The sequence below is a fragment of the Syngnathus floridae genome, chromosome 10 (assembly GCF_059516105.1).
Source record: "Syngnathus floridae isolate MCC-2025c chromosome 10, RoL_Sflo_1.0, whole genome shotgun sequence".
Classification (NCBI taxonomy): domain Eukaryota; kingdom Metazoa; phylum Chordata; class Actinopteri; order Syngnathiformes; family Syngnathidae; genus Syngnathus; species Syngnathus floridae.
The window spans coordinates 3,023,566-3,048,533 of record NC_142422.1 but is presented as its reverse complement, the minus strand read 5'-3'; the positions used below and the strand labels follow the sequence as shown (position 1 = coordinate 3,048,533).

Here is a 24,968-nt window from a genome sequence, read left to right as displayed (position 1 = left end):
TGAAAATTCTCACAGTTGATACCCTCCAGGGAAAAACAGCCAGCCTTTTAATTAGTCAAAAGCTTTTAATAATATAAATAAATACAAAGTAGATAGTGTTTAGAAAATTACAAGTTGAAAGAACATTCACAAGACCACATTTACATTACGACGGGCAACTGAAATGCTTCAAAGTGGAGACAAACATTGACACTTCTATAATGCAGTTTTGTCAGCTTTCTGCACGTTAAGTTTAATTTAACTTTAAACTATGTGGTTAAGTACAAACAATGTCATCGTCTACTTAAAAGCCTACAGCACTCTGAACGTGTTAGTGCAGTGCGTCCTTCAAGACGGCTTATTGTAGTGAAAAGCTCAGCTCGGATATCGCCGCATGTCGGTCGGAGCTGCTGTTTGGTTTCAGTCCACATACCAAAAAAAAAAAAACACTTAGGTGCCTCCCGTGACACTCACGACTTGATCTCGATGACCTTGATGAATGGGAGTGGCTTGTTGGAGGAGGTGGACAGCTTGAACGGTTTGCTGACAAGGCAAAAACAGAAATGCATTTGGAAAAAGTGCAAAAAAGTGTATTTGATTGTTCATATATGTGATGCAATAATTTGTCGTTTGATTGAAGTGTCAGTTACCTGGATACGATCTGTGGGTTCCGCTCTGACGACAGATAAGAAGTGCTTTTCTGTCCTCCCAGGAAGTAATCCATCTGGTCGTGCATCTCTCGGTTCTGCATGCAGATAAGATAATGTGATCAGATAAAGGCAGCGACCTCAAAACAGACAATAGCTCCATTGTGTCCTCTGGGCAGAAGAAGAAAAATATTCTTACCTCAGCTTCCAGCAAAGCCACTTTCTCCTCCAGGTCTTTGATGACGCGATCACGTTCCTGGATCACCATGCGAGAATTCTGAAGCTAAAAGCGAGCAAACGACATAATCAAACACTGACGCATACGTCTTTCTTCCTCGAGTCACGGCGGATAGCGCCTCCCACCTGTTCGATCATGTGCCTGACTTTCCTCTGCTGGCTTTTCAGCATGTCATCCAGATGGTGGATCTTCTCCTTGAGAATAGCAACTTCCTTCTCCAACTCCTCCGCCCTGAACAGCCACACACCACGGTTCAAAAAGTCGTCCAAAATCCAGAAAGTATTTTGGTCCTCACCTTTGCTCTCCCTTAGGTCCTTCCTCTCTGAAGCGCCGTAGCTCGAGGAGTTCCGCCTCTCGCTCGCGTATGTTCTCCCTCAAGGTGGCGCTCTCCTTCTCCATGCCTCCCAGTAACCTCTGGAGCTCATCTATGCGCTGGTCTTTCTTCTCCACGTCTTCCTTGGTGCTCTTCAGCTTTTCATCCTGCTCGCTCAGACGCTCCCTCAGCATGCTACCTTCAGCCTGAAGATTAACGTCATGGAAATTAGACATGATTTAATTTGTGTAGTGTGGTTGGTTTACATTTATCATCTTACTCATCTTATTTTACTGTTAAAAATAATTGTCTTTCATCACCTGGAGTTTCTCCTTCTCCTCCAGATGCTTTTTCTCAGCGTCTTGCATCTGAGCGTACAGACGCTTGCTCACTTCTCTCAGCTTGGCCCTCTCCGCCTCGTCGTCTGCCTCCTGATAGACAGCCAACAACATTAACACCATTGAGAATGTTTGCGCAATGATGTCATGTGAAATCCTGCCCTTCTCGCGAAGACTCGGCGTGGCTTCGGGAGAAACCAGACGTGTTGTTATTGTTGCACGTCATTAACCCGTGACCTGTTTCGCTGCAACTGTGACTCACTGAAACGCTAATGGCATAATTGCTGCACAAAAGCTGAGAGCAAACACGCCGTAAATGACAAAAGAGATAGAAACCATTAAATTGGGTTGGAATGCTGGGACAATAGCGAGGGCTTGAAAACAAACTCAAGGAAGGACAATGTGTGCTAGCTACTTGTTTCCCTGAGATTTTAATCCTCCCATATTTAATTACAGTCACATCTTGAGATCCTTTTACCACCATTGTCTAGAACAGAAATGAAATAACTCACCTGTTCAACATTTTTGGGTTCAGCTTTCTGGCTGGATGAGGACATTTTCTTGAATGGAGACGAGACCTTCCAACCGTTGGTGTGATTCTGGAAAAGAAGAAGTCGAGGTTTACATGGGATGTGAGGGGACAATTGAGCTGGCAAGACTCATCACGTGGCCTACCTTGCTTTTGGACGCCATCTGCTCCCTCAGTGTCTTCAGGCAGTAACGCACCTGTGTGAAATGCAAACACATCGTGTGAAACCTTCTGTCTGTTTATTTTGTTGTGTAAGCAAAGGAAGCCTGACATGACATTCAAAATAGGAAACAGAATTGGCAAGAGGCGTGTGACTGAAAGAATGTTGAAGATTGATGAGGAGAGATTGCTCAGCGTGAAGGAGACTGACCTCTTGGATCTGTGAAACTTCATCTGACAACATCTTCAGACTCTGATTCTGTTTATGATTCTCTTCTCTGCGAGCCTCGAGATACACCTACAAGAAATGCAACTCAGGTCATCACCAGGTATCAAGTACTTAGACCTAAACGCAGCACCTTAGACCGCTCGGCCATCCTGACACATAAACTTTGACTTTAGTTACTAAATTCACCGGATTCTCAAAGATCACAAACGGAGTTCTCATTGGTTCTTCAGGTAAAAGGATTCTGTCAGAAGTGGGATTCGAACCCACACCTCCAGGTGAGACTGCGACCTAAACACAGCGCCTTAGACCGCTCGGCCATCCTGACACAAGGGTAAGTCCTTTAGCTACTAAAGATTATGCTTCTCTTTGGGTAATCTTTATAAACTTATGCATATATACGCCATTTATTGTTATTCAATATATCTACTGCAATTTCACATTAGATTGCTGGTTTGAGATTTACTGTTATTATTATTTTAATAAACATTTATGTTAAAACGTGTCTGGTGTTTTATTCTTTGTTTTTATATTCGCCAATTAAAATAAAAATCAGACATTTGGTTAACTGCTATATATGACATGATGTGTTTTACGCTTTTGAGTGAACCGATTCTAGTCAGTTAACTTAAGCTGGAATACACATCACTAGTACAAAACAGTGCAGACAGCTCTAGACTGCCAGGTCCAAATAGCCGACTGGTTAGTGACATGAGCTCTTGTGTGGTAGCAACTGGTTCGATCCCAGGTGTGAGCATGTACTTATGCTTTTAGAATTGGAACCTGGAGGTCGACACCCCTGGTTTAAGTGAAAAGTGCCACACTCGCCCTCACCCCCACTTTCTGATTGGCTATTTGATCTGTGACGTCACTTGGACACTCCATTAGGTACACCGCCATTTTCAAGTGTACCGAATAACAGGCCAGTTCATTAGGGAAAAATCATGGCCAAAGCTTAATCTTGGAATCTAGGAAAACATGTTGGAATGTGGCCCCAAGGACTAGAGCTTGACACCTGTGACCTTTGACCATGATATTTCCCTAATAAAGTGGCCTGTTATTAGATACACTTGAAAATGGCGGTGTACCTAATGGAGTGTCCGTGTGATTCCCCTCGTTAAGTGCAGGTGCGTGAAAAGTTTTAGCTCCTTTTGAACGTGAAAGTGGCTAAAAGTTTTCACGCACCTGCACTTAACGAGGGTCACTTGGAAAACATGTTGGAACGCGGCCCTGAGGACTAGAGCTTGACACCTGTGACCTTTGACCATGATATTTCCCTAATAAAGTGGCCTGTTATTAGGTACACTTGAAAATGGCGGTGTACCTAATGGAGTGTCCGTGTGATTCCCTCGTTAAGTGCAGGTGCGTGAAAACTTTTAGCTCCTTTTGAACGTGAAAGTGGCTAAAAGTTTTCACGCACCTGCACTTAACGAGGGTCACTTAGAAAACATGTTGGAACGCGGCCCCGAGGACTAGAGCTTGACACCTGTGACCTTTGACCATAATATTTCCCTAATAAAGTGGCCTGTTATTAGGTACACTTGAAAATGCCGGTGTACCTAATGGAGTGTCCGTGTGATTCCCTCGTTAAGTGCAGGTGCGTGAAAACTTTTAGCTCCTTTTGACCGTGAAAGTGGCTAAAAGTTTTCACGCAGGTGTGTTTAACGAGGGTCACTTTCTGATTGGCTGGTTGATCTGTGACATCACTTGGACACTCCATTAGGTACACCGCCATTTTTAGGTGTACCTAATAACAGGCCAGTTCATTAGGGAAAAATCATGGCCAAAGCTTAAGTGAAAGTGAAAAGTGCCACACCCGCCCTCACCCCCACTTTCTGATTGGCTGTTTGATCTGTGACATCACTTGGACACTCCATTAGGTACACCGCCATTTTTAGGTGTACCTAATAACAGGCCAGTTCATTAGGGAAAAGTCATGGCCAAAGCTTAAGTGAAAAGTGCCACACCCGCCCTCACCCCCACTTTGCGGTTGGCTGTTTGATCTGTGACGTCACATGGACACTTTATGCATTTTTTGTACGTGTCAAGAATGTGTATTTGACTACTTGTTCTTTATTTTGGGGGACACCAACACATATTACACAACGTAAAACACAAATACATATTGTCATATAAAGCAGTTAACCAAATGTCAGATTTTTGTTTTCATGCCCAAAAAAATAAAAAATAAAATAACACACCAGACAAGTTTTAACAGGTTTTAATGTTTATTAAAATAATAATAATAATAATAAAAGTAAATTAAAATAATAATAATAATAATAATAATAAAAGTAAATTTCAAACCAGCAATCTAATGTGAAATTGCAGTAGATATATTGGATAACAATATTTAGGCGCATATATGCATAAACATTATTTTAAGTGTTATAAAATCAAGATGACCCAAAGAGAAGCATAATCTCCCCGTTGTTGCATAACGGCGCATCCCTTCATGCAATAAAGTTAGCCGTTAGCTTGGAGAAGACGCGCATAAAAGAAGTGGTGTTTCAGTGAGTGGTTCTTTCTTTCCTTGGCAAATCGTAAATCGACATTCTGGCTTCCATAGTTCACGCCAGGAGGGAGACGCAACACGTTCACTGACTGATCCGTTGATGCACGGGAAGGCAGTTCACCCATGGACTGGTTAGCGAAAGAGAAAGTCAGGATTCGTTCCCTCACTGATCCATTCTCGAGATGAACTGCATATGCAAATCACTCACTCACTGACTCGTTCACTCACAGACCCGTTCTGTTGGTAAACGTGAAATGCAATTCAAGACTCGTTTGTGACCGGGAAGTTACGCCATTTTCTTCTTCGTTTTGTTTAACGGCGAGGTTGCACCAGCTTCAATGCGCATTACCGACACCTACTGGTCGAAGTCATATGAACTGAAAAAAAACACCCAAATTCGTTCACTCTCGTTCACTGAACAGATTCGTTTCTTTGAACGAATCGTTCACTCACTAGCCAACAGTAGTTACTACATTCATCGGGTTTGTGATTCTCAGCGATCACAAACTCAAGATTCTCATTGATTCTTCAGTAAAAGGAGTTTGTCAGAAGTGGGATTCGAACCCACGCCTCCAGGGGAGACTGCGACCTTAACGCAGCGCCTTAGACCACTCGGCCATCCTGACACATGTACAGGTGCTTTAGTTACTAAATTCATTGGGTGTGTGATTCTCAATGATCACACTGAGGATTCTCATTGATTCTTCAGTAAAAGAACTTTGTCAGAAGTGGGATTCGAACCCACGCCTCCAGGGAGACTGCAACCTTAACGCAGCGCCTTAGACCGCTCGGCCATCCTGACACATGAATAGGTCCTTTAGTTACTAAATTCATTGAGTGTGTGATTCTCAATGATCACAAACTGAGGATTCTCATTGATTCTTCAGTAAAAGGAGTTTGTCAGAAGTGGGATTTGAACCCACGCCTCCAGGGGAGACTGCGACCTTAACGCAGCGCCTTAGACCGCTCGGCCACCCTGACACATGAATAGGTACTTTAGTTACTACATTCATCGGGTGTGTGATTCTCAAAAATCACAAACTGAGGATTCTCATTGATTCTTCAGTAAAAGCCTCCAGGGAGACTGCGACCTTAACGCAGCGCCTTAGACCGCTCGGCCATCCTGACACATGAATAGGTCCTTTAGTTACTAAATTCATTGAGTGTGTGATTCTCAATGATCACAAACTGAGGATTCTCATTGATTCTTCAGTAAAAGGAGTTTGTCAGAAGTGGGATTTGAACCCACGCCTCCAGGGGAGACTGCGACCTGAACGCAGCGCCTTAGACCGCTCGGCCATCCTGACACATGAATAGGGGGTTTAGTTACTAAATTCATTGGGTGTGTGATTGTCAATGATCACTGATGATTCTCATTGATTCTTCAGTAAAATGAGTTTGTCAGAAGTGGGATTTGAACCCACGCCTCCAGGGGAGACTGCGACCTAAACGCAGCGCCTTAGACCGCTCGGCCATCCTGACACACGAATAGGTGGTTTAGTTACTACATTCATTGGGTGTGTGATTCTCAATGATCACAAACTGAGGATTCTCATTGATTCTTCAGTAAAAGGAGCTTGTCAGAAGTGGGATTCGAACCCACGCCTCCAGGGGAGACTGCGACCTTAACGCAGCGCCTTAGACCGCTCGGCCACCCTGACACATGAATAGGTACTTTAGTTACTACATTCATCGGGTGTGTGATTCTCAAAAATCACAAACTGAGGATTCTCATTGATTCTTCAGTAAAAGAACTTTGTCAGAAGTGGGATTCGAACCCACGCCTCCAGGGGAGACTGCGACCTTAACGCAGCGCCTTAGACCGCTCGGCCACCCTGACACATGAATAGGTACTTTAGTTACTACATTCATCGGGTGTGTGATTCTCAAAAATCACAAACTGAGGATTCTCATTGATTCTTCAGTAAAAGAACTTTGTCAGAAGTGGGATTCGAACCCACGCCTCCAGGGGAGACTGCGACCTTAACGCAGCGCCTTAGACCGCTCGGCCATCCTGACACATGTACAGGTGCTTTAGTTACTAAATTCATTGGGTGTGTGATTCTCAATGATCAAACGGAGGATTCTCATTGATTCTTCAGTAAAAGGAGTTTGTCAGAAGTGGGATTTGAACCCACGCCTCCAGGGGAGACTGCGACCTGAACGCAGCGCCTTAGACCGCTCGGCCATCCTGACACACAAATAGGTGGCTTAGTTACTAAATTCATTGGGTGTGTGATTCTCAATGATCACAAACTGAGGATTCTCATTGATTCTTCAGTAAAAGGAGCTTGTCAGAAGTGGGATTCGAACCCACGCCTCCAGGGGAGACTGCGACCTTAACGCAGCGCCTTAGACCGCTCGGCCACCCTGACACTCAAGATTCATCTTTAGTGACTACATTCATCGGCTGTGTGATTCTCAACGATCACAAACTGAGGATTCTCATTGAATGATGAGGAGTAAAAGAACTTGTCAGAAGTGGGATTCGAACCCACGCCTCCAGGAGAGACTGCGACCTGAACGCAGCGCCTTAGACCGCTCGGCCATCCTGACACATGAGTAGGTGGCTTAGTTACTAAATTCATTGGGTGTGTGATTCTCAATGATCACAAACTGAGGATTCTCATTGATTCTTCAGTAAAAGGAGCTTGTCAGAAGTGGGATTCGAACCCACGCCTCCAGGGGAGACTGCGACCTTAACGCAGCGCCTTAGACCGCTCGGCCATCCTGACACAGGAATGGGTCCTTTAGTTACTAAATTCATTGGGTGTGTAATTCTCAATGATCACAAACTGAGGATTCTCATTGATTCTTCAGTAAAAGGAGCTTGTCAGAAGTGGGATTCGAACCCACGCCTCCAGGGGAGACTGCGACCTGAACGCAGCGCCTTAGACCGCTCGGCCATCCTGACACATAAATAGGTGGTTTAGTTACTAAATTCATTGGGTGTGTGATTCTCAATGATGACAGAGGATTCTCATTGATTCTTCAGTAAAAGAAGTTTGTCAGAAGTGGGATTCGAACCCACGCCTCCAGGAGAGACTGCGACCTTAACGTAGCACCTTAGACCGCTCGGCCATCCTGACACATGTACAGGTGTTTTAGTTCCTAAATTCATTGGGTGTGTGATTCTCAATGATCACAAACTGAGGATTCTCATTGATTCTTCAGTAAAAAGAGTTTGTCAGAAGTGGGATTTGAACCCACGCCTCCAGGGGAGACTGCGACCTAAACGCAGCGCCTTAGACCGCTCGGCCACCCTGACACTCAAGATTCATCTTTAGTGACTACATTCATCGGCTGTGTGATTATCAACGATCACAAACTGAGGATTCTCATTGAATGATGAGGAGTAAAAGAATTTGTCAGAAGTGGGATTCGAACCCACGCCTCCAGGAGAGACTGCGACCTGAACGCAGCGCCTTTGACCGCTCGGCCATCCTGACACATGAATACGTGGCTTAGTTACTAAATTCATTGGGTGTGTGATTCTCAATGATCACAAACTGAGGATTCTCATTGATTCTTCAGTAAAAGGAGCTTGTCAGAAGTGGGATTCGAACCCACGCCTCCAGGGGAGACTGCAACCTTAACGCAGCGCCTTAGACCGCTCGGCCATCCTGACACAGGAATGGGTCCTTTAGTTACTAAATTCATTGGGTGTGTGATTCTCAATGATCACAAACTGAGGATTCTCATTGATTCTTCAGTAAAAGGCGCTTGTCAGAAGTGGGATTCGAACCCACGCCTCCAGGGGAGACTGCGACCTGAACGCAGCGCCTTAGACCGCTCGGCCATCCTGACACATATATAGTTGGTTTAGTTACTAAATTCATTGGGTGTGTGATTCTCAATGATCACACAGAGGATTCTCTGATTCTTCAGTAAAAGAACTTTGTCAGAAGTGGGATTTGAACCCACGCCTCCAGGTGAGACTGCGACCTTAACGCAGCGCCTTAGACCGCTCGGCCATACTGACAGTGGTAAATCAATTCATTTATTGCATGTGTTGCTTTGAAAGATCAAGTGGGATGTGCTAAGCAATGTTAAGAATTTTTGGCTTTCATCTCACACTCACCTTGATGACTTCCACTTGCTCCTCGGAGGATTTCACAGGTTGGGGTGGCAGAAGCGCCCTCTCGTTGGGGGGCTGCACCAGTGCAAATGCACGTCCAACAGGCTGGAAAAAATAAAAGCAAGGAGCATTTAGCACATTCCATGAAAACGATGGGTGTGATTCCAAATCTTCACAGATGTGGATGAACGAATTCCGGATGAGATCAACCGGGAGGAGCTGCGACTTGTTTTGGGATCGATATTGCAAAACAACACTTGGAGCAAAAGTCACTAAATTATGAAATTGGATACAAAGTTGAGTCATGGGCAAGGCTAATTATTTTCCCAATGGGAACATTACAAGGAAGGGAGGGACGGACAGAAGAGGTGGGAACTGGTTATGCAACAATCTGGCGCAACTTTACCACTTGCCTTGGTTAAACAGCATCTTTCTCAACAAGTCCTGAGAGCTCAACATATTGAGAACCTCCCTTGATGGGAAGCAGATGTGTCCATTCACACGCATACAAACACTTGATCGTCATGGAAACAAGTTTCCCCATTTGTAACACATTAGAGGAACCATGTATTTGTCATCTGTGTAACTAAACTACAGTATTAAATTGATACATGCTCTTGTAGGATATCTCAAATATCTTTTAACTAAGAGGATGTGGACTGTACATACCACATGGAATTCAAATAGAAAAGCATTTGACCCAAATGTGATATTTTTTTAAGAGCACAGTACGTTCAGATAATTATTGAAATGAAATAGCAAAGGAGCATAAAAATAAAAAATGTAAAAAGAATAAAATAAAGGAAAAAAAATCAATAAAATATGTAAACAATACAAAACATAAAAATATAATATTCATTGAAATGACTAGATGTAAAAAAATGCAAACTAGAGTTGTTAAAAATAGTTCCAATCATTAAAGAAATGAAAAAACAAGTCTATATATATTTAGAAAAATAAATCATGGAATATGACCAAAATCTAAAGAGATAATCCTTGGAAAAATACTGACTCATTTTAGAGAAATTAGGCTAAATTTCTAAGATTTTCAATTAGCATCTGCGCAATGGTAATATTCCGTGGCGTGAGACGACATCCCAAAAATAGTCTCACCTTATCTCTGTTCTGCTGGACCGAGCTGCGAGCCGCTTGGTTGTCCTCATGCAGAGTGAGCCGCAGTCTCCTGCACCCCTGAAAAATAGCACCAGGAGAACCCACAAAGAGACCGTTATGTCCACTATTTCAAAAAAGTAGAGGAGAAACTGAGTCACTAAATGTACAAGGCTAGGCGGGTCAGAGGGAGGGAACCACCGAGAAAGAGGCGGGCGCACAGTGGGGGGACGCAAATGTCAGAAGTGGAAGTAAAAGTATTGAAGGCTCCACAGAGAATCACTGTTTCCTCTAAACTGAGCACGATGGAGGCGGATTTCTGGGAATGTGGACAGACAGATTCCATCTCGGGCATGGTAGATGGTTTCCGTGGCAACCGAGGCATAAAGTGGCTTTATTGGATAAAGCACACACACGCGACAATTTTTCTTATTGGAGGGAAGTCAGCAGGAAAAGCGCTTGGCAGGAAGTGAAAGGGCGTGTGTGTTTGTTGCAATGTAGGGAACCCCCCCTAATTGATGCCCCTTGTGTATACGTGTGTGCGTGTGTTGCGTGCTGCGGATGCGAGGGAGGAGGTCAGCGACATCACATAACACATTCCAAACAAGTCTTGTGGTGTCTTGACTCCAAGCCAAATAGGAGACAGATCAAAAATGCCTGCAATGTTATTACTGTAAACACGCAAATATCAGTTACGTAAGTGTCTCGATATCAAATCAATAAGTGATGTATTAAATCGAAAATGAATCGTGTGTGTAATGGTTAACAGGTGTGGTATTTGATGTGTGTTATGGGTGATGATTTCCGTGGGTGTGTGTGACTTGATCTGGCCGTTCCCATCGTTTGTCTCCATTTGTACGTTGGCGTCAACCTCATTGTTTGGCCAGCTGACGGAAGAAAACTCATTGCGGGTTTTTAAATTTCCACCTTAAAGGAGTCGGGTCAATTTGAGTCAAGTTAGTGACTTTAAAGTAACATTAAAACTCCAAACGTGTGTTGCTATAATCATGGTAACTTCAGCTCATCTGCTTTTGTGGTTCCTCAAATGTTTACAGACACAGGACAAAAAAAAATTCCCCAAAACAAAAGAGCGACTTCTCGTTAGCACAGTGACTTCCTCCCGCATTCCAAAAGCTGAAGCTTGTCGCCATTTGTGTACTTAAGTCAATTTAAAGTCACAATTTTAGGAAATGGTACGTGTAACACTTCTGACTTTGGGGGGGTCAGGGTGCAAATTCCAGTAGGGGCAAACAGGAACAGGATCCAGTTGCAGGATAAAATGTCGAACACTTAGGCCTACTATGCTACTGTATTTTATTGTTTGTCATTATGGTGGTGGTATTTGCAATTAAGTATAAATAGGACGCTACTATTTCTATTCAGAGGCAGGAAGGACTGTACCATTATGACCCAAACAGCAAAAAGAGAAACTAAAATCCTCATTTTTTATCCAGAGAGGCTGCAAAAACAAATGAGCTCTCCCCATCAGGTTTCCATTTCAAAGCGCTTGGTGGTGGTCTAAAAAAACAACCTGGTCAGCAAAAGCACAGCAAGAACAATACAGGAGCAGTAGAAATAACAAATAGGGGGTGTGGCGGGCCTCCGACAGTATGAAAAACAGAAGTCTGTAAATTCCCATTTTTCTTTGACGCGGTCTGCTCACTTACATAAGAGTGCTCGGATGGACCATTTGGGTGTTTTTTGTGGTTAGAGGGAGGGGTCCAATTAAGGGGAGGGGGCGAGGAAACAGAGGCACAATTGTTGAGAAGGTATTACACAAGCTATTTACACGTAAATGCCAGCAGCTGTAACATTAGACAGCCTCCGTTAAACAAAAGGAGCAGTGGAATAAACCCGCATGGAAAAAAATAAATACACAATGTGATTCAGTGTAAATCCCGACTCCATAGCAGGGCTGAAATGTGAGCTTCGTTTTGCGCGCACACCAACAAAGGGCACAAAAGATGGTGAGCTACACGCAAGCTGGCCGGGCCAGAGGCTTTAAAAGGCGACGGAGACACTTTGTTCTCTGTTTTGGCATAGACGGAAGGATTAGGGTGAATTATGCGAGCGCGGCGAGAGAAATCCCGAAAAGCACCTGCTGCATTCCACGCATGGCAAGAGCTGCTTTCTTGAGTACTAAATCACTATCTGGGCCCTCCTCCCTTGTCTCCTGTCTATACCTGAAGCACAGATGGCATCAATCTCAGTCTCGAGAGGTTCACATATTTGCGCTTTTACGACGTCCAAGGAATTTTTTTTTTTTGCTAAGTTAAAAAAAAACAAAGCACATACTACAATTTTTGTACTTTGAGGGTGACAAAATGCCGTGTTGCATTCTGTGGGCGTGGGACGAATGACAACTCTTTAAAATTCAAGAGAATTTAAGAACTGGTGGAGTGGTTTCAAAGTGAGAAACCGAGAAAGCGCAGTGTGAAAAAGTTATTCTGCTCACGTGCTACTTGTGCTTATTTATGAAATGGAATTACCAAACTTGTTAGTTTTTAATTGGGTTCTCCTTACCACACTTTTAATGTCAATGGCACACCTAGACAGGTTCCGGACACTGCTCGTGGATTTCGTCAAATGTTTGGTTTCAGCTGACACACGAACATTTGATAATCAAAGTGTTATTATGATAATCTCCCGCACAAATGAAGTCAGCGATTTTGTTGTTGTTGAACTTTATAGTTTCGATCGGTCTGCTCAACCTTCAACTGAGCGCTCGAATATTATAGCGATCTTATTTTGCTTATATAAAATGTAAATTAACCTGAAATGTCAAATGGATGAGTTGCTCGTCAATCATTTGCCTTTTACACAAAGTCTGCACTTGGAATTTCCAATTTGACCTCATCCTGAACAAATGCAAATGTCACATCAAATCTAACCGTGTGTGTGTTGACGAACTTTGCACGCTCTGACTTTTAGAGCACAATAAAATTACAGTCATAAAATTATAAAGTACATCAAGTGATCTAGATTGATGAGTCACAACATGACCTGGACTGAAAGGCGAAAGTGTTGCTCGGAAAAGCTTGTGTGGGTAAATGATTAAACCATGAAGAGCGGTAAGGTTCCATCTCGGTGACGCTCATCGCCCCCGACGTGTCTGAGTGTGTGCGTGCTGTCTAAGCTCGTTAAATGAACGCCGTTTGCACAGGTGCCGCTGTCACTGCTTGTCAATTGAAAAAGGCCTCGCAGGCTGTTTGCTCTAATTCTTAAGTCGCAAGTGATGAGAGCCCCTGGCGAACGTTTTAGTTTAACAAGAAAAACCTGCAAAATGACCATGTGGATGATGTCATGTAAACCCAAGTGGGATCCAGATCTGATTCAGTTTCAAACCAATTTAACGTGTTTAGATGGGCAGGACATCTGAATCAGGATTTGAATTTGAGCCTCTATATTAACGCAACAGATTGCAACCTGATCGGATCAAATCATTGTAATCTGGATTGAGTCCAAATTGAAATTGGTGTCACCATTCAAATGACATTTTGCTGCAGAATTCTAATTCATAAAAAACTTTGTGTGTGGATTAACATCAGAACTTTAAAGGAAGATCAACATTTTAAAGGAAAAAAATATTACATACAATATATTTAAAAACTGACCTGGTCATATTGTTGCCTTCTGATGTCTTCCACTGTGCACAGACTTCTGCTCCCACCGTTAGTCATCATCATCATATCTCTCATGTAGTAATAATAATAAATAAACAATTAGCAATAAAGAATTAATACAGAGTCCAGGTGAACACCACAAGTTCCGGTAGTGGCTGCTGAGCTGTCTGTCCCGAGAGGCAGTGCAGGTCTGAACACTTCACACCGGCTGCTCTTGCTGTTTTTTTTTCTTTTTTTTACTGCCCTGACGTCACCACTAGGACACGCCCACTTAAAAGCAGACGCCCAAATAAGGAGACGAGTCTGGAAGAGGAATGGACGGGAGAAGAGAAACTGGTCCATTGTGACTTCATGTAATAGAAAAAAATCACCTAAAAGGACATCATGGAGTTTATATTAGACATTAAAACTGATCCTTATTATCTTTATACAAATAAAATGTTTCATACATTTTTTTTTTATTTAAATTGTGCATGTGCATCTAATAGTGTGTCCCACTACAAAGTTTTTTTTTTTTTTTTGTCTTGGATAATTTAAATTAGAAGATAAACACAGTCTAATCAAGTTTTGGTCCATTGCTGTTGATCTGAGTGATCCAGATGGACGCAGACTTCCAACGGGATGAAGACCTTAATGTCATTAGTGAGGGACAAAGCGGGAATGACGCTAAATGAAACTGAAACAACAACAGCTGCACAGAGGAAACTCACTTAGCACCCCTGAACATGACGCAAACGGGAGTCATATATTTTCTGAGACGTGACATTATCTCACTGGGACTCTTTCATGTGAAAGGTATGCAGCCATGACATCATAAGGCTGCAGGGCCCCATAAAGTTACCAGAAATGTTAGTTTTTCTTTCTGCACATAATCGACAAACTGATATTTTGGAAGATGGCTAAGTGTGAAGACAAGTGACTCACTGATTATGAAGGAAAACTTCTAACTCACCACAGAAGTCTAATGAAAAAAAAAAAAAGCAGGCATACTAAAAATAACAATGATGTGAAGTTCCACCAAGCCTAAAACCACTCGACGGGAGGCATAAGCGAACAATTACACACGCCTCTCAACAATAAACAAAAACTTTCAAAACATGACGGGTTCCTTGTTAAGCATCGTAGTTGTCTGGAAACTCCATGCCCGCCCTCAGAAGGAATTTAATGTGCAGGTTTCCTCAAACCAGATGGGTAGTATCATCGACAGTTGACAGTGAAAGTGTGACATCATCGTCAAATACTTTGTATTGTACTAAGTTGTAGTAAATAGTTTAGTGGTTTTTGTTTCAGCGTTGTAATGAATTTTCAATTTGACATTTGTTGCTTACAGGATTTTCTTTAATGAGTTTGCATTGGACATTTTGCATCAGTTTTATAGATTGACAATTTAAAAAAATCAATTGGTGTTTTTTGCATAGTTTCAATATTCTGTTTTTTGTCGCATAATAGCTCCACAGGAGGTTTAAAGTCATCACGTAGGAGAACCTCGAGGCCTTTCATGTCTGTTTAAACCGTAGCTAGGCAAAATCAAACGTTTGAAATTATTTTGGCGTGGAATCAATGATTTCTGGTTTGTTTTTCTGGCTCGTGTCAAAGAAACAGGATCAGCGATTGTGTTCGCATTCATCTCAACCTCTATTTGCAGTTCTCGGGGTAACTGTCGGTCATGCTCACAAGCTGGCTATCTCAGGGGGTCCTCCAAACAAATACATTTATTTAATTAATAAATTAAATGCATATTTTTTGTTTCAACCCAATAAATTCTTCAAAATATTGGTGATAAAGATTGATTATGTTCCCTATGGGCAGTGCCCGAAAACAAAATGGAGGGCCTAATTCCAGAAATTGTGAATCTTGCTGCCACATGCTTGAACTTTTTTTTTTTTTTTCGTGCATTGTCATTGAGCACTTCCTAAAAAGCTTGCACGCACATCTCTCATGGGAGTGAGTCCTCTTGGGAAATGTGTGATTCTTACCGCAAATATGAAAAAAATGTCCCAAAATAAACACAATGACTGCTATGACATCATGAAAAAAGGCCCAAACATGTTTAATGAATGAAGATTATTATTATTTTTTCTAAAGGCAATACAAAAGACATCAAACTTGTGAAATATTTGTCCAAGTACAAACCAGTTAAAATCCCATTTTACTTACTTCGCCATATAAAATAAATTGTAGTGCTAATTTGTTCAAACTAGATACAAAATGAAGAAAATTAAAAACAGGCATGTTAAGTACAGAAATTGTCCTGATTATTATCTCTTAAGGCATGATAAATTCTGTGACCTTATGTAAAAGGATTGCATAGGAAGGCTGCAGCACCAGCTGGTTCATTTTCAGTCAGTACCAAATATTGCCTGCACATGTACACTGAGAAGGAAACCACCTGGAGGAAGTGGAGCTTCCTTCAATTCACCTCACTAACCTTCATAACACTCCCAGCTGTACCATGAGTGCCTCAGCCAACTCGTCTAAAAGGTGTGCTACGCCGCTTTCAACAGGCGCTGGTCTGGAGGTTGCTATCGGTGAGGATGGCGGCGATGATGGACGATTCGTAAACGCTGTCGTCGTCGTCTGAGCTGAGAGCGGATGAATCCAAAGCGGGACGCATGCTGGCTGTGGTTTTGCGTCTGCAACAGGCAAAAATTCATTTTATTTAGACTCCAAATTCACCTGCTGGATCATTTTTTTAATCTTCACTCAAATGTGAGCCTTCTTGATCTTATGCGACCTAATCTGATTCATTATTATTATCAGGGAAGTAATATGGCTCCCTCTGGTGGCCGTGGCAAGGAACTGCACTTGAGTATGATCCAGAAAATGGGGCCTGAGGCTTCCTGAGTCATGCAACTTATTGGCACGTGCTGCTGAATCTTTTAAGTGTATTGTGAAATAAATCACACGCATCAAAAACGTCATCTAGGTGTGTGAGGAGTGTGCACATCGGAATGCACCGGGGTGGTGGCTTCCCTTCTCGTGACGCAAAGAGGTGCTGTTTAACACACCCGCTAGTAAGTGAAGAAGCAAAAAATAAATATGGGGGCGGGGCTTACTTCAATTCCGTTTCCAAAGCGGTGACCCGCGCCTGCAAGGCTTCTTTCAGCTCCGTCTGCTCCTCCATGTCTCTCTGAGCTTTCCTCCTCAGCGTGTCGATCCTCTCCAACTCGGTCTCGCCCTCGTCCACCTGCCTCTTTAGGGCCTTCACTTTTAGAGTAAGCTGCAAGGAAGCAAAAGGGGGGGGGGGGGGTGAGCACTTGTCCACTGCGTCAGAAGTGGTGGTTATCGTTGAGAACCTGGTCCTTCTGATTGGTGTGCGTTTCTCTCTCCTCGTCCATCACCATGTTCAACTCTTTAAGCTTCCTCTCCAGACGGCGCTGGCTTGCCAAAATTGAGTTCTTCTCCCTTCAGATATGGACACATTTAATAAAAACTTGCCTGGCAGAAGATGTAGTTAAAGGATATATAAACTTGGATACCTGTCCTCAGTGCGAAGCTGTTCCTCAAGCTCCTGGATTTTGCTTTCCAGCTGAGAGGCCCCGGCCGACGAGCGAGACTGACCCTCCATGTCGGCGAGACGGCCCCTCAATTCCTTCAGCTGTGACCACGTAAACAAATCAGAACACACATCAAAAAACCAAAGGATGAATTTTGGATCTCACATGTCTCTCCATGGAGTTCTTGTCCAGCTCCAGGTCCTGTTTGGCTGAGCGCTCCTGCATGAGCTCAGCACGCAGCTGTTCAATCTGGTCTCTGCTTCTGGACACGCGCTCTGTCAACATCTCCGTGCTGCTCCTCTCCTCCTCCAGATCCAGCTCGAAACGCTTCAACTTGTCCTGAAAAGGTAAGGAGAAGGTCACGTCTCGTTTTCTCTCAATTATTCCCCTCGCGTCCCAAAACAAACCCGTTTTACCTCCAGGATCCGAGTCTCCCTGGTCTTCTCATTGAGGCCGTTCTTGCCCGCCTCCACGGCCCCCTCCAGGTGGCGCAATCTGTTGGTGAGCATCTCTTTATCCAGCTGGTGGTTGTCCCTCTCCTCGCACGCGAGCATGAGCTCCTTCTTCTGTCGCGACAGCTACACGGAGTCGCGATCATGTTAGGCACGCTCACGTCAAACTCGCTCTTCATCACGCTTTGACGTCGCCCACCTCTTCCTCCAGTCGCCTGAGATTTGTCTGACTTCTGTCTAGCTCGGTTTGAGCGTCGCTGCCGTGACGTTGCACCTCGTGCATTTCCTTGCGGGCGCGCTCTCGTTGCTCCTCCAGTTGAACCTTGAGACTCTGCACTTCGCCTCGCGACGACACGGTGAGAGACTCGAACTGACAGCGAGACAAGCGGGGGAGTTGAAGGGCAAAGCAGGAAGAAAAGAAGGAATTATATGGCTAATTTTTTGGCGAGATGTCCGACTTTTGATACATAAATAATTGCCCCCCAAAAATATGGCAGACACAGATAAAAATAAATAAAGATAATAATAAATAAAAATAAAGTAAGACCAACATTACTTTAAATTTTTTAAAAAATGTTTATTTTTTTTAATTTTTAAAAAAAAGTAAGACAAACAATTTTATTTAAATGACATTTTTATATTCTTTGAATTTCTAGGCCCAGATTGAAAAACGGCCACAAGGGGGCAGCGTCCTTCCTACCTCTTTGTTGATTTTCTCCAGCGCTCTGGCCTGCTGCTGTCTGATCTCCTCAATGTGGCTGACGTTCTGCTTGAGAGCCTCCTTCTCTTTCTCAGCATCGTCCACACGCTGGCTGAGCTCCCGGTGCTCCTGTGTCAGGCGCGAGGCTTTTCGCTTGGCCTCATCCAGCTCGGTTCTCAGGCCCCTCACCTCGTTGTGGAGGGTTAGCTCGGCCTCCGAGCTCTGCGCATTGCTGGTCAGGAGTTGAGCCTGAAGACAGCGTGGCCCAGATCAGATCAATCATCCTGATTGATTTTAGGCTACAAGGAGGAAATCTTACCTCTAACCGAGACACTTTTTCTTTGAGACGTGTTTGGGACTCGGCCTGCTCCTTCTGGGCATCTTCTAAAGACTTCAGGTCCGCCTGAGATCTGCTTAGGCGGGCTTTACTGGCCTTCAGTTCGTCCTCGGCCGATGAGAGTTTTTCCTTGAGCTGGCTGGCTTCAGTTTGCGTTTCGCTGAGCTTCTGCTCCAGTTCTGAGATAGCGGTCGGGTCTGGCAGCTGGAGATAAGAACGGAAAACGTTTGATATTGTGCCAAACAAAACATGCGGTCATTCTTTTGGGTTGAACCTTTTTGTTTTTCTCCTGAGCCTTGGCATAGTCATCCTTGGCCCTCTGCAACTGGTTCTTCAGCCGGTCAATCTCGTATTTGAGTTCTGCCTCTTGCTCCTGGTGAGCTTTTTTGACGGCGATCATCTCCATCACCTTCTTGTCGGATTCCGTCTTCTGCTTCTCCAGGTCGGATTTTGCCTTCTGCAGGTCGGCGCTGCGCCGCTCAAGCTCCTGCACAACATCGTGAGGAACAAAATGGTTCTAGTTATCTTTTTAGATTTCCTCAAATTTGTGAGTGTGCTCCAGCACCTGGTTGAGGGTCTGCGTTTGGTTGCGGTCCGGCATCTTCTGTTTCATAGCGTTGACTTTATCCTGGAGTTCCTTCAGCTCCTCCTCACTCTCCTCTTTCTCCAGTCGGGTTTGAAGAAGTCTTCAATGTGAATGCACAAAATTAATCTAATCATATTTTTTGTACATGACTATTCATTTATTTATTTTATTGATTATAATTTATTCAATTCAATTAGATATTGGTGAAAAATGAGCAATATTAGTCATTACAAAATCAATATTGACTGTTTCCACTTAACAGATGACAAAGTACAGTTCGGGGAATTTTGAAGCTAAATATGTTCACATGGAAAAGGATTCACCAAAAGGAAAATGTCATCAACATTTAAAAAAAAAAAAAATCGAAACATTTCAATTCTCTGCTGAAAGCTAGATAACAGTAGTATAAAAAAGATTTAAAAAAAAAATCTCTTACTCTTGTTTTGTGGAGCGCAGTTCATCCCTGGTGTTGTGAAACTGCTCCATCCAGTGGCTGCTTTCGTCCCTGCAGTCCTCCAACTGCTGCTGCAGCGTACGAACCGACGAATTGATACGCAAGCGCTCGGCCTCGATCCCGGCGTGAGACTGCGAGAAGATTACACGGTGGTCCTCAGCCGAGAAAACTCGATTACCAGACAAAAATCAATAAGTCGCATACCTGCGACACCTGCTCCATGCTGCTCCTCAGTTTCTCCACGTCGGCGTTGTACTGCTCTCGGAGCGCTTCGATCTCCTTGTCGTGCGTGGCCACCTCGGCCTTCAGGGCTCCCTTCAGCGCCGTTAGCTCTCTCTCGCGCTGCCGTAGCGTCTCCTCCAGCTTCTGCTTCAGGTGACACACCTCCAGCATCTCCGCTTCCATTGTGGCCACGTCCTGCCGGGAGACGGCGGATCTCAAAATTTCCCGTCAGGGTCAGCCGTAACTGATTAGTCGTACTGTTCTGTTGACGTTTTCTCTTCTCAGTTCATCTTGGAGTTCGGATAGCTGGTCCTCCATCGTTCTGGAACGAGCTTCGGCGTTCTCTCGTTCTATTCGTAGCTGCGTCAGTCTGCAGGGGAAGGCTCGTCAAATTCAAACCAGATTTTTTTTCCCTCCTCTTTATACGCATGCAGGAATATTCTGTTCCTCACTCAGACTGTGTTTCATGGAGTTCCTTCTTCTTCCGGGCCAACGTTTCCTCCAGTTGCAGATTTGCATCCAAGCAGGACTCCAGCTCATCTTTCAAAGCTTTATCGGATCGACCGAGGGATCCCTACGCACAAAAGCGGCCATGAGAAATTAATGACATCACTGGACCAAGATGGCCGCCAAGCGTAAACAATGAGCTCCGAGCTGCTGGCAATTACTCAGAGATCAATACGCAAAAAAGATTAAGTTATTATGGGCTCCAACTTCCTTAAGACAAGATGTAATGAAGTTAAATTCTTGTGTGTGCGCGCACCTCCGACTAGCGCGGAGGATTTATCGGCTTAAGCCGAGCATTAATTTGAAGCACGCTCGGCAGGATAGCGAGTCCTCCTGATTCTTTCCAAGGCATAAACACTTGAAGCGGAATGCCACTCACGACGTCGTTCCTTACAGAGCGGCTGTTGTTATTTCAAGACCTCGATGGAGTGGCTTGGAGTGCGTGCTCCACCTACCCTTCGCTCCTCTTGCAGGGCACTCTGCAGCTCCGCCACCTTCCGCTCCAGCTCTCTCTTTTCTCTCATCGAGTCCAAGGATGCGTCTTTATGCTGGTGAAGGCAAATGTGAGAGAATTTGTTAACTCTTAGACTGATGGAAGTGAACGTACGATAAGTGTGTGGGGGGGAAGCAGACCCGAAGGTTCTGAATCCTCTGGCAGATGATCTTGACTTTGTGCTTGATGGTGACGTCACTCTCGTTGGTCCTGGGTGAAGAAAGAAGAGGGAGAGAATCATTGAGTGAAGGAAAGATGGATAAATGATGTTTAGGAAAGAAGAAAGGAAGGAAGGAAGGAAGGAAACTTTCATTTTATATGAGGAGCAAAGGAATGAAGGTGTGTACCCTTCTCTGAGGATGCTATAAATAGTCTGCATGATCTGTTCCTCCTCTCTGCTCATCTCAGCACTCTGGTCCAGCAAAAGGTCAGGGGTAACCTTAAAACAGAGGAGAAAAAATATTGTTTTTTGGCTCCGACAGAAAAATCCAGCCCCCCTTGACAAAGGTCACTCTTACTCGTGGCTCCGTCTCCACGGCAACATATCTGCCTGATGACGGCTGATGATGAGGCGAGTGAGCAGGAGCGTTCTGGCCACGTCCCGGGCTGCCTTGAGTCGAGGCGTAGTGGTTGACGGCGCCGCGGGAATCCCGGGAAGGCGACGAGGCCATCTGCTGATGTCCGCCCCTGCCGTGGTCAAACCTGTTGGTGGCGGGTGCCTGCCGAGGCGGGCTGGAGAAGTTCCGTCTCTCGCTCTGTGACCCCGCTGAGCCGTTCACTCGTGAACCCTCCCACAAATGATGGGCCGCTTCTCTTTCTCCTCGAACCCCCAGCCCGCTGTCCAGGTTGCCATAGCTGCCGGATTTGCCATCCCCCGGAGGTCTAGACAGCTGAAACTCCTGATGGCCGGCCCCTCCCTCCCCGTCTCTTTCCAGGAGCGATCCGTGAGATTGGGCCCGGCGGAGCCCCCCTCCATCATCCACCCCCTGCACGGCGAGCTCGCCCCTCTCCTTCCTGCGAGGGAGGCTACTGTAGCCCGAATTGTCTTGAGTCCTGAGCTGAACCCCGTACGAGTCGCCCTTCTTGCCATCTTTCAGGACCACGTACGGCTGCCCGGCGATGCCCTGCACCCGCACCGCCACGCCGTACTTGGAGGAGCTCTGAGACTTGGGCTTGGGTTGAGACCCCGGTTGCCCTCGGGAGTCACGCAGGTCATTGATGAAGCGGATCTGGACGCCGTGGTCCACCGGAGTCCTCCGTCCGGAGGATGATGTGTTCATCATGTCAACACTGGCGAGAACAGAAAATGACACGTCAAATCTGATTGGTGGATTTTGTTTCTTAATTGACCAATTATCTTAGACTAGTGATTTATTGTCGCTAAAAATATAAAAACACTTTTTCCCGGCTACCATTTTGCGCCGAGAAGCTTTACAAATGAATAATACCTCGCCCGCCAGCAAGCCTGAAAAGTCCAAACTTGGCTTTGCAAACAGCAGCTAAAGGATACAAAGTTCATACTTCTAACACTTGCCTGTGCGGACTTTGTCCTCGCTGCCCCGCATTAGTGATTAACCTGAAAGCACACACCCTTGTATCACTTTCGCCTGAGCAGAGCAACTAGGCCACACACACATTTGAGCGTTGTCCCTTCAGACAACCTTTACGGACGAGAACCAAAGCGAAAAATGTGTCGTCCATTTTCCAATTTCAGGTATCGAGTACTCATGAAGGATGCCGATATCAGCCACTGATATTAGGTTCAAGAGAAAAATGACGCTGAGGGAATCCTCCTCACCAGTAGTTGGCGCTAGAGTGTAGTGGTTTAACAAGAAATAATCAAAATGTGATATTTTTAATGTACTGGTGGTATCGGTACTTGGTATCAAAAACTGCAAACGTTGCACAACTTTAGAGAAAGTTTGGCAGGAGGGAAATCATTTTCGAAAACGCACGAAAGACCTTTGAGACTATCTAAGTGGCTGCGGTGTGACTTTGCATCATCACATTTAGTGCACAGTTAGTCGATTTCTTTTCCGCCCCTTGGGAGCTGCAGAGGAAGCGGCGTCGCATCGCATTTGTGCAGCCGAGCACAAATTCTGCAGCCGCTCCGTCTTTGCGGCAAGGTCGAACAAACGCTATCGAGCGCCGACCGACCGAATGAAGATACATGGCAAGAAAGCGCCGGTGAGTGTTAAAAGTAGAAATTGATGGGAGTTCATATCTGCTCCATCATCCCAGCTTTGACATTGAGGAAGAGCTGCTCAGAGATGGACAAGGGTGAGGGGCGACTTATTGTCCAGCTGATTTGGGGCGGAAAACAAGGGCAGTTATTCTGAGAATGCCAAAAACACACACAAACACACACACACAAACCTCCCGTGCTAGTTCCATTATGAGCTACCTCATTATGACAATTGATTGTCTGTCTGCAAATCCCATTTTTCGGCTATACCATCAAATTGTTCCAAAACAGAAAACTAATTAGAAGTTAAATCTGTCATAATAATTCATGCTTCTTTTTACTTTATTTTTAGCATAAGTCGGATGTATAAAACCAAAACATAGAAAGACCATAGTGCATCTTAAGAGATACTCAGTTGCAAAGAAAAACAAAACAAAAGAGTTTTGACGCTCACGGAACCGGACTAACTCTCACACATTCAACTTGGTTTCAGACGGGCCAAAATATGATTGTGTCATTAAAAAGGTGTGGAGCATACTCGGCATAGAGAAACCACAGCTTGGAGAATGTCACATTAATGACTCACTTGTCGTAAGTGCGGAAAGAAGGTTACAGTGACTCCTGCTAAATCAATATAGCCATCAGAGTGAAACATGGGTGATTAGATTAATATTTTGATGTTAATTGAAGACAAAAATGCACTTGTATAAAGATAACAGTCACTCACAGATACAAACGGGGCCCCTCTCCATTTTGTCATCCATAACAAACTGTGATTTATTTTTCTTTACAAGGAAAACATTCATTGGCACAAACAAAGAGGAAGCTACATTGAAACCAGAACACAAATGACGCTATTTTAAGATCAGATAAAATACTCACACTCCCTTCTTTCACATTCCACACGGACTCTCCCTCATGTACAACTCTCGTGGATGATTATTTTACACTTTTTTTTTAATACTTATATCCGCCTCCTTGACCACTTCAGCACATAATAAGCGTGGGACCCAAGCCATGATTGTTTCCACTCATCAAATGATCCACCTCGATGAATTTCTATGGTGCGAGGAATTTATTGATTAATTGTAAAATATGTAATGTCGATTACAAACTTGCTGTACCTATTTATTGTGTTTAATGAGTTTTTTCCCCGTCACAAATGCACAAGAGACAACAGGTATAATACTTATCCCTCCTCCCAAAAAAACTATGATAAAGATCTTTAAATGTTTTTAAACAAATTTGATGTCATTAAAATAAATCGGACGGAAGGAAGTGTGTATTATACGCGTGAGCTGACTTGACAGGGGAATTTAATCAAAGTGAAGTATAATCACACTAACCACTCAAATAGCGTGAATTACATATAATAGTGACTTTTAAAAGACTTAAAGTCAAAAAGATCGTCAAAACAAAGCAGTCAAAAAGTAACTCGTCTTGACAGATTGCCTGCTGTCTGACAAGAAACGTCGCACCACAAAAAAAACTAAGAAAAAAAGTTACCTCGTAGTCTTCCCACGTTCCCTGCTCGTCCGCGTCGACGGCGCTGTTGCTTTTCGAGATGATTTGGTGTATTTGCACGCACTTTATCCGAAAACACGCAGGAAAGAATCGCAAATGGATATTGAAAGAAGTTCATTGTGCGGCGTCGGGAGCAACCTGTTACCTTCCTTTGGGATGGGATGATCCCGCCCAGTTTTTCCGGAATGAGCGATCTGATTGGACGGACAGCGTGAGATGTAGGCGGGTCTTAGATGTAGGCCCTGCCTTCTATTGG

The 24,968-nt window shown here is 44.2% G+C and overlaps 2 protein-coding genes and 20 non-coding genes across 23 annotated transcripts; all 22 read right to left on the bottom strand.

Moving 5' to 3' along the window:
* Positions 1-45: 45 nt before the first annotated feature.
* Positions 46-13,974, bottom strand: tuft1a (tuftelin 1a). 2 transcript variants are annotated; one of them, XM_088386389.1, is made up of 12 exons: positions 13,747-13,974; positions 10,136-10,213; positions 9,026-9,127; positions 2,415-2,501; positions 2,191-2,241; positions 2,028-2,114; positions 1,498-1,605; positions 1,160-1,383; positions 990-1,095; positions 826-909; positions 630-724; positions 46-522 (listed from the first exon to the last, which is right to left on the bottom strand). In XM_088386389.1, exons 1-12 carry the CDS (start codon positions 13,828-13,830, stop codon positions 450-452), a joined length of 1,179 nt encoding a protein of 392 aa, XP_088242515.1. In that variant the 5' UTR covers positions 13,831-13,974; the 3' UTR covers positions 46-449. The 2 variants fall into 2 exon arrangements, with proteins under 2 accessions (XP_088242515.1, XP_088242514.1); XM_088386388.1 differs by having other exon boundaries at positions 1,498-1,608; positions 13,747-13,973.
* On the bottom strand, positions 2,675-2,757 carry trnal-uag (transfer RNA leucine (anticodon UAG)). Its single transcript has one exon. It is a non-coding gene; the product is annotated as a tRNA-Leu (tRNA).
* Positions 5,488-5,570, bottom strand: trnal-aag (transfer RNA leucine (anticodon AAG)). Its single transcript has one exon. It is a non-coding gene; the product is annotated as a tRNA-Leu (tRNA).
* trnal-aag (transfer RNA leucine (anticodon AAG)) lies at positions 5,665-5,746 on the bottom strand. The gene has a single exon. It is a non-coding gene; the product is annotated as a tRNA-Leu (tRNA).
* trnal-aag (transfer RNA leucine (anticodon AAG)) lies at positions 5,843-5,925 on the bottom strand. Its single transcript has one exon. It is a non-coding gene; the product is annotated as a tRNA-Leu (tRNA).
* trnal-cag (transfer RNA leucine (anticodon CAG)) lies at positions 6,169-6,251 on the bottom strand. The gene has a single exon. It is a non-coding gene; the product is annotated as a tRNA-Leu (tRNA).
* Positions 6,344-6,426, bottom strand: trnal-uag (transfer RNA leucine (anticodon UAG)). The gene has a single exon. It is a non-coding gene; the product is annotated as a tRNA-Leu (tRNA).
* Positions 6,523-6,605, bottom strand: trnal-aag (transfer RNA leucine (anticodon AAG)). Its single transcript has one exon. It is a non-coding gene; the product is annotated as a tRNA-Leu (tRNA).
* trnal-aag (transfer RNA leucine (anticodon AAG)) lies at positions 6,702-6,784 on the bottom strand. Its single transcript has one exon. It is a non-coding gene; the product is annotated as a tRNA-Leu (tRNA).
* On the bottom strand, positions 6,881-6,963 carry trnal-aag (transfer RNA leucine (anticodon AAG)). The gene has a single exon. It is a non-coding gene; the product is annotated as a tRNA-Leu (tRNA).
* trnal-cag (transfer RNA leucine (anticodon CAG)) lies at positions 7,058-7,140 on the bottom strand. Its single transcript has one exon. It is a non-coding gene; the product is annotated as a tRNA-Leu (tRNA).
* On the bottom strand, positions 7,237-7,319 carry trnal-aag (transfer RNA leucine (anticodon AAG)). Its single transcript has one exon. It is a non-coding gene; the product is annotated as a tRNA-Leu (tRNA).
* trnal-cag (transfer RNA leucine (anticodon CAG)) lies at positions 7,418-7,500 on the bottom strand. The gene has a single exon. It is a non-coding gene; the product is annotated as a tRNA-Leu (tRNA).
* trnal-aag (transfer RNA leucine (anticodon AAG)) lies at positions 7,597-7,679 on the bottom strand. The gene has a single exon. It is a non-coding gene; the product is annotated as a tRNA-Leu (tRNA).
* Positions 7,776-7,858, bottom strand: trnal-cag (transfer RNA leucine (anticodon CAG)). The gene has a single exon. It is a non-coding gene; the product is annotated as a tRNA-Leu (tRNA).
* Positions 7,951-8,033, bottom strand: trnal-aag (transfer RNA leucine (anticodon AAG)). Its single transcript has one exon. It is a non-coding gene; the product is annotated as a tRNA-Leu (tRNA).
* On the bottom strand, positions 8,130-8,212 carry trnal-uag (transfer RNA leucine (anticodon UAG)). The gene has a single exon. It is a non-coding gene; the product is annotated as a tRNA-Leu (tRNA).
* On the bottom strand, positions 8,311-8,393 carry trnal-cag (transfer RNA leucine (anticodon CAG)). The gene has a single exon. It is a non-coding gene; the product is annotated as a tRNA-Leu (tRNA).
* Positions 8,490-8,572, bottom strand: trnal-aag (transfer RNA leucine (anticodon AAG)). The gene has a single exon. It is a non-coding gene; the product is annotated as a tRNA-Leu (tRNA).
* trnal-cag (transfer RNA leucine (anticodon CAG)) lies at positions 8,669-8,751 on the bottom strand. The gene has a single exon. It is a non-coding gene; the product is annotated as a tRNA-Leu (tRNA).
* Positions 8,844-8,926, bottom strand: trnal-aag (transfer RNA leucine (anticodon AAG)). Its single transcript has one exon. It is a non-coding gene; the product is annotated as a tRNA-Leu (tRNA).
* A 1,810-nt stretch (positions 13,975-15,784) lies between the features above and the next one.
* On the bottom strand, positions 15,785-24,867 carry cgna (cingulin a). The gene is made up of 20 exons (XM_088386381.1): positions 24,695-24,867; positions 21,522-22,293; positions 21,351-21,442; positions 21,144-21,213; positions 20,966-21,058; positions 20,456-20,577; positions 20,262-20,373; positions 19,986-20,198; positions 19,764-19,912; positions 19,307-19,427; positions 19,016-19,228; positions 18,724-18,945; positions 18,405-18,653; positions 17,904-18,074; positions 17,669-17,830; positions 17,418-17,591; positions 17,235-17,353; positions 17,052-17,160; positions 16,812-16,975; positions 15,785-16,388 (listed from the first exon to the last, which is right to left on the bottom strand). Exons 2-20 carry the CDS (start codon positions 22,284-22,286, stop codon positions 16,253-16,255), a joined length of 3,456 nt encoding a protein of 1,151 aa, XP_088242507.1. The 5' UTR covers positions 22,287-22,293; positions 24,695-24,867; the 3' UTR covers positions 15,785-16,252.
* Positions 24,868-24,968: the final 101 nt, after the last annotated feature.

What these genes read in the sequence shown, in the direction of transcription:
- tuft1a (XM_088386388.1), bottom strand. Translation starts at nt 13,830, where the DNA reads ATGAGAGATATGATGATGATGACTAACGGTGGGAGCAGAAGTCTGTGC. An exon ending in AGGAGAAGGAGAAACTCCAG is followed by an intron (nt 1,384 to 1,497) that starts GTGATGAAAGAC and finishes GTTAATCTTCAG; the next exon opens with GCTGAAGGTAGCATGCTGAG. An exon ending in TCAGGCACATGATCGAACAG is followed by an intron (nt 910 to 989) that starts GTGGGAGGCGCT and finishes GCTCGCTTTTAG; the next exon opens with CTTCAGAATTCTCGCATGGT.
- cgna (XM_088386381.1), bottom strand. Translation starts at nt 22,286, where the DNA reads ATGATGAACACATCATCCTCCGGACGGAGGACTCCGGTGGACCACGGC. An exon ending in CTGCGCTCCACAAAACAAGA is followed by an intron (nt 19,428 to 19,763) that starts GTAAGAGATTTT and finishes TTCACATTGAAG; the next exon opens with ACTTCTTCAAACCCGACTGG. An exon ending in AGAACTCCATGGAGAGACAT is followed by an intron (nt 17,354 to 17,417) that starts GTGAGATCCAAA and finishes ACGTGGTCACAG; the next exon opens with CTGAAGGAATTGAGGGGCCG.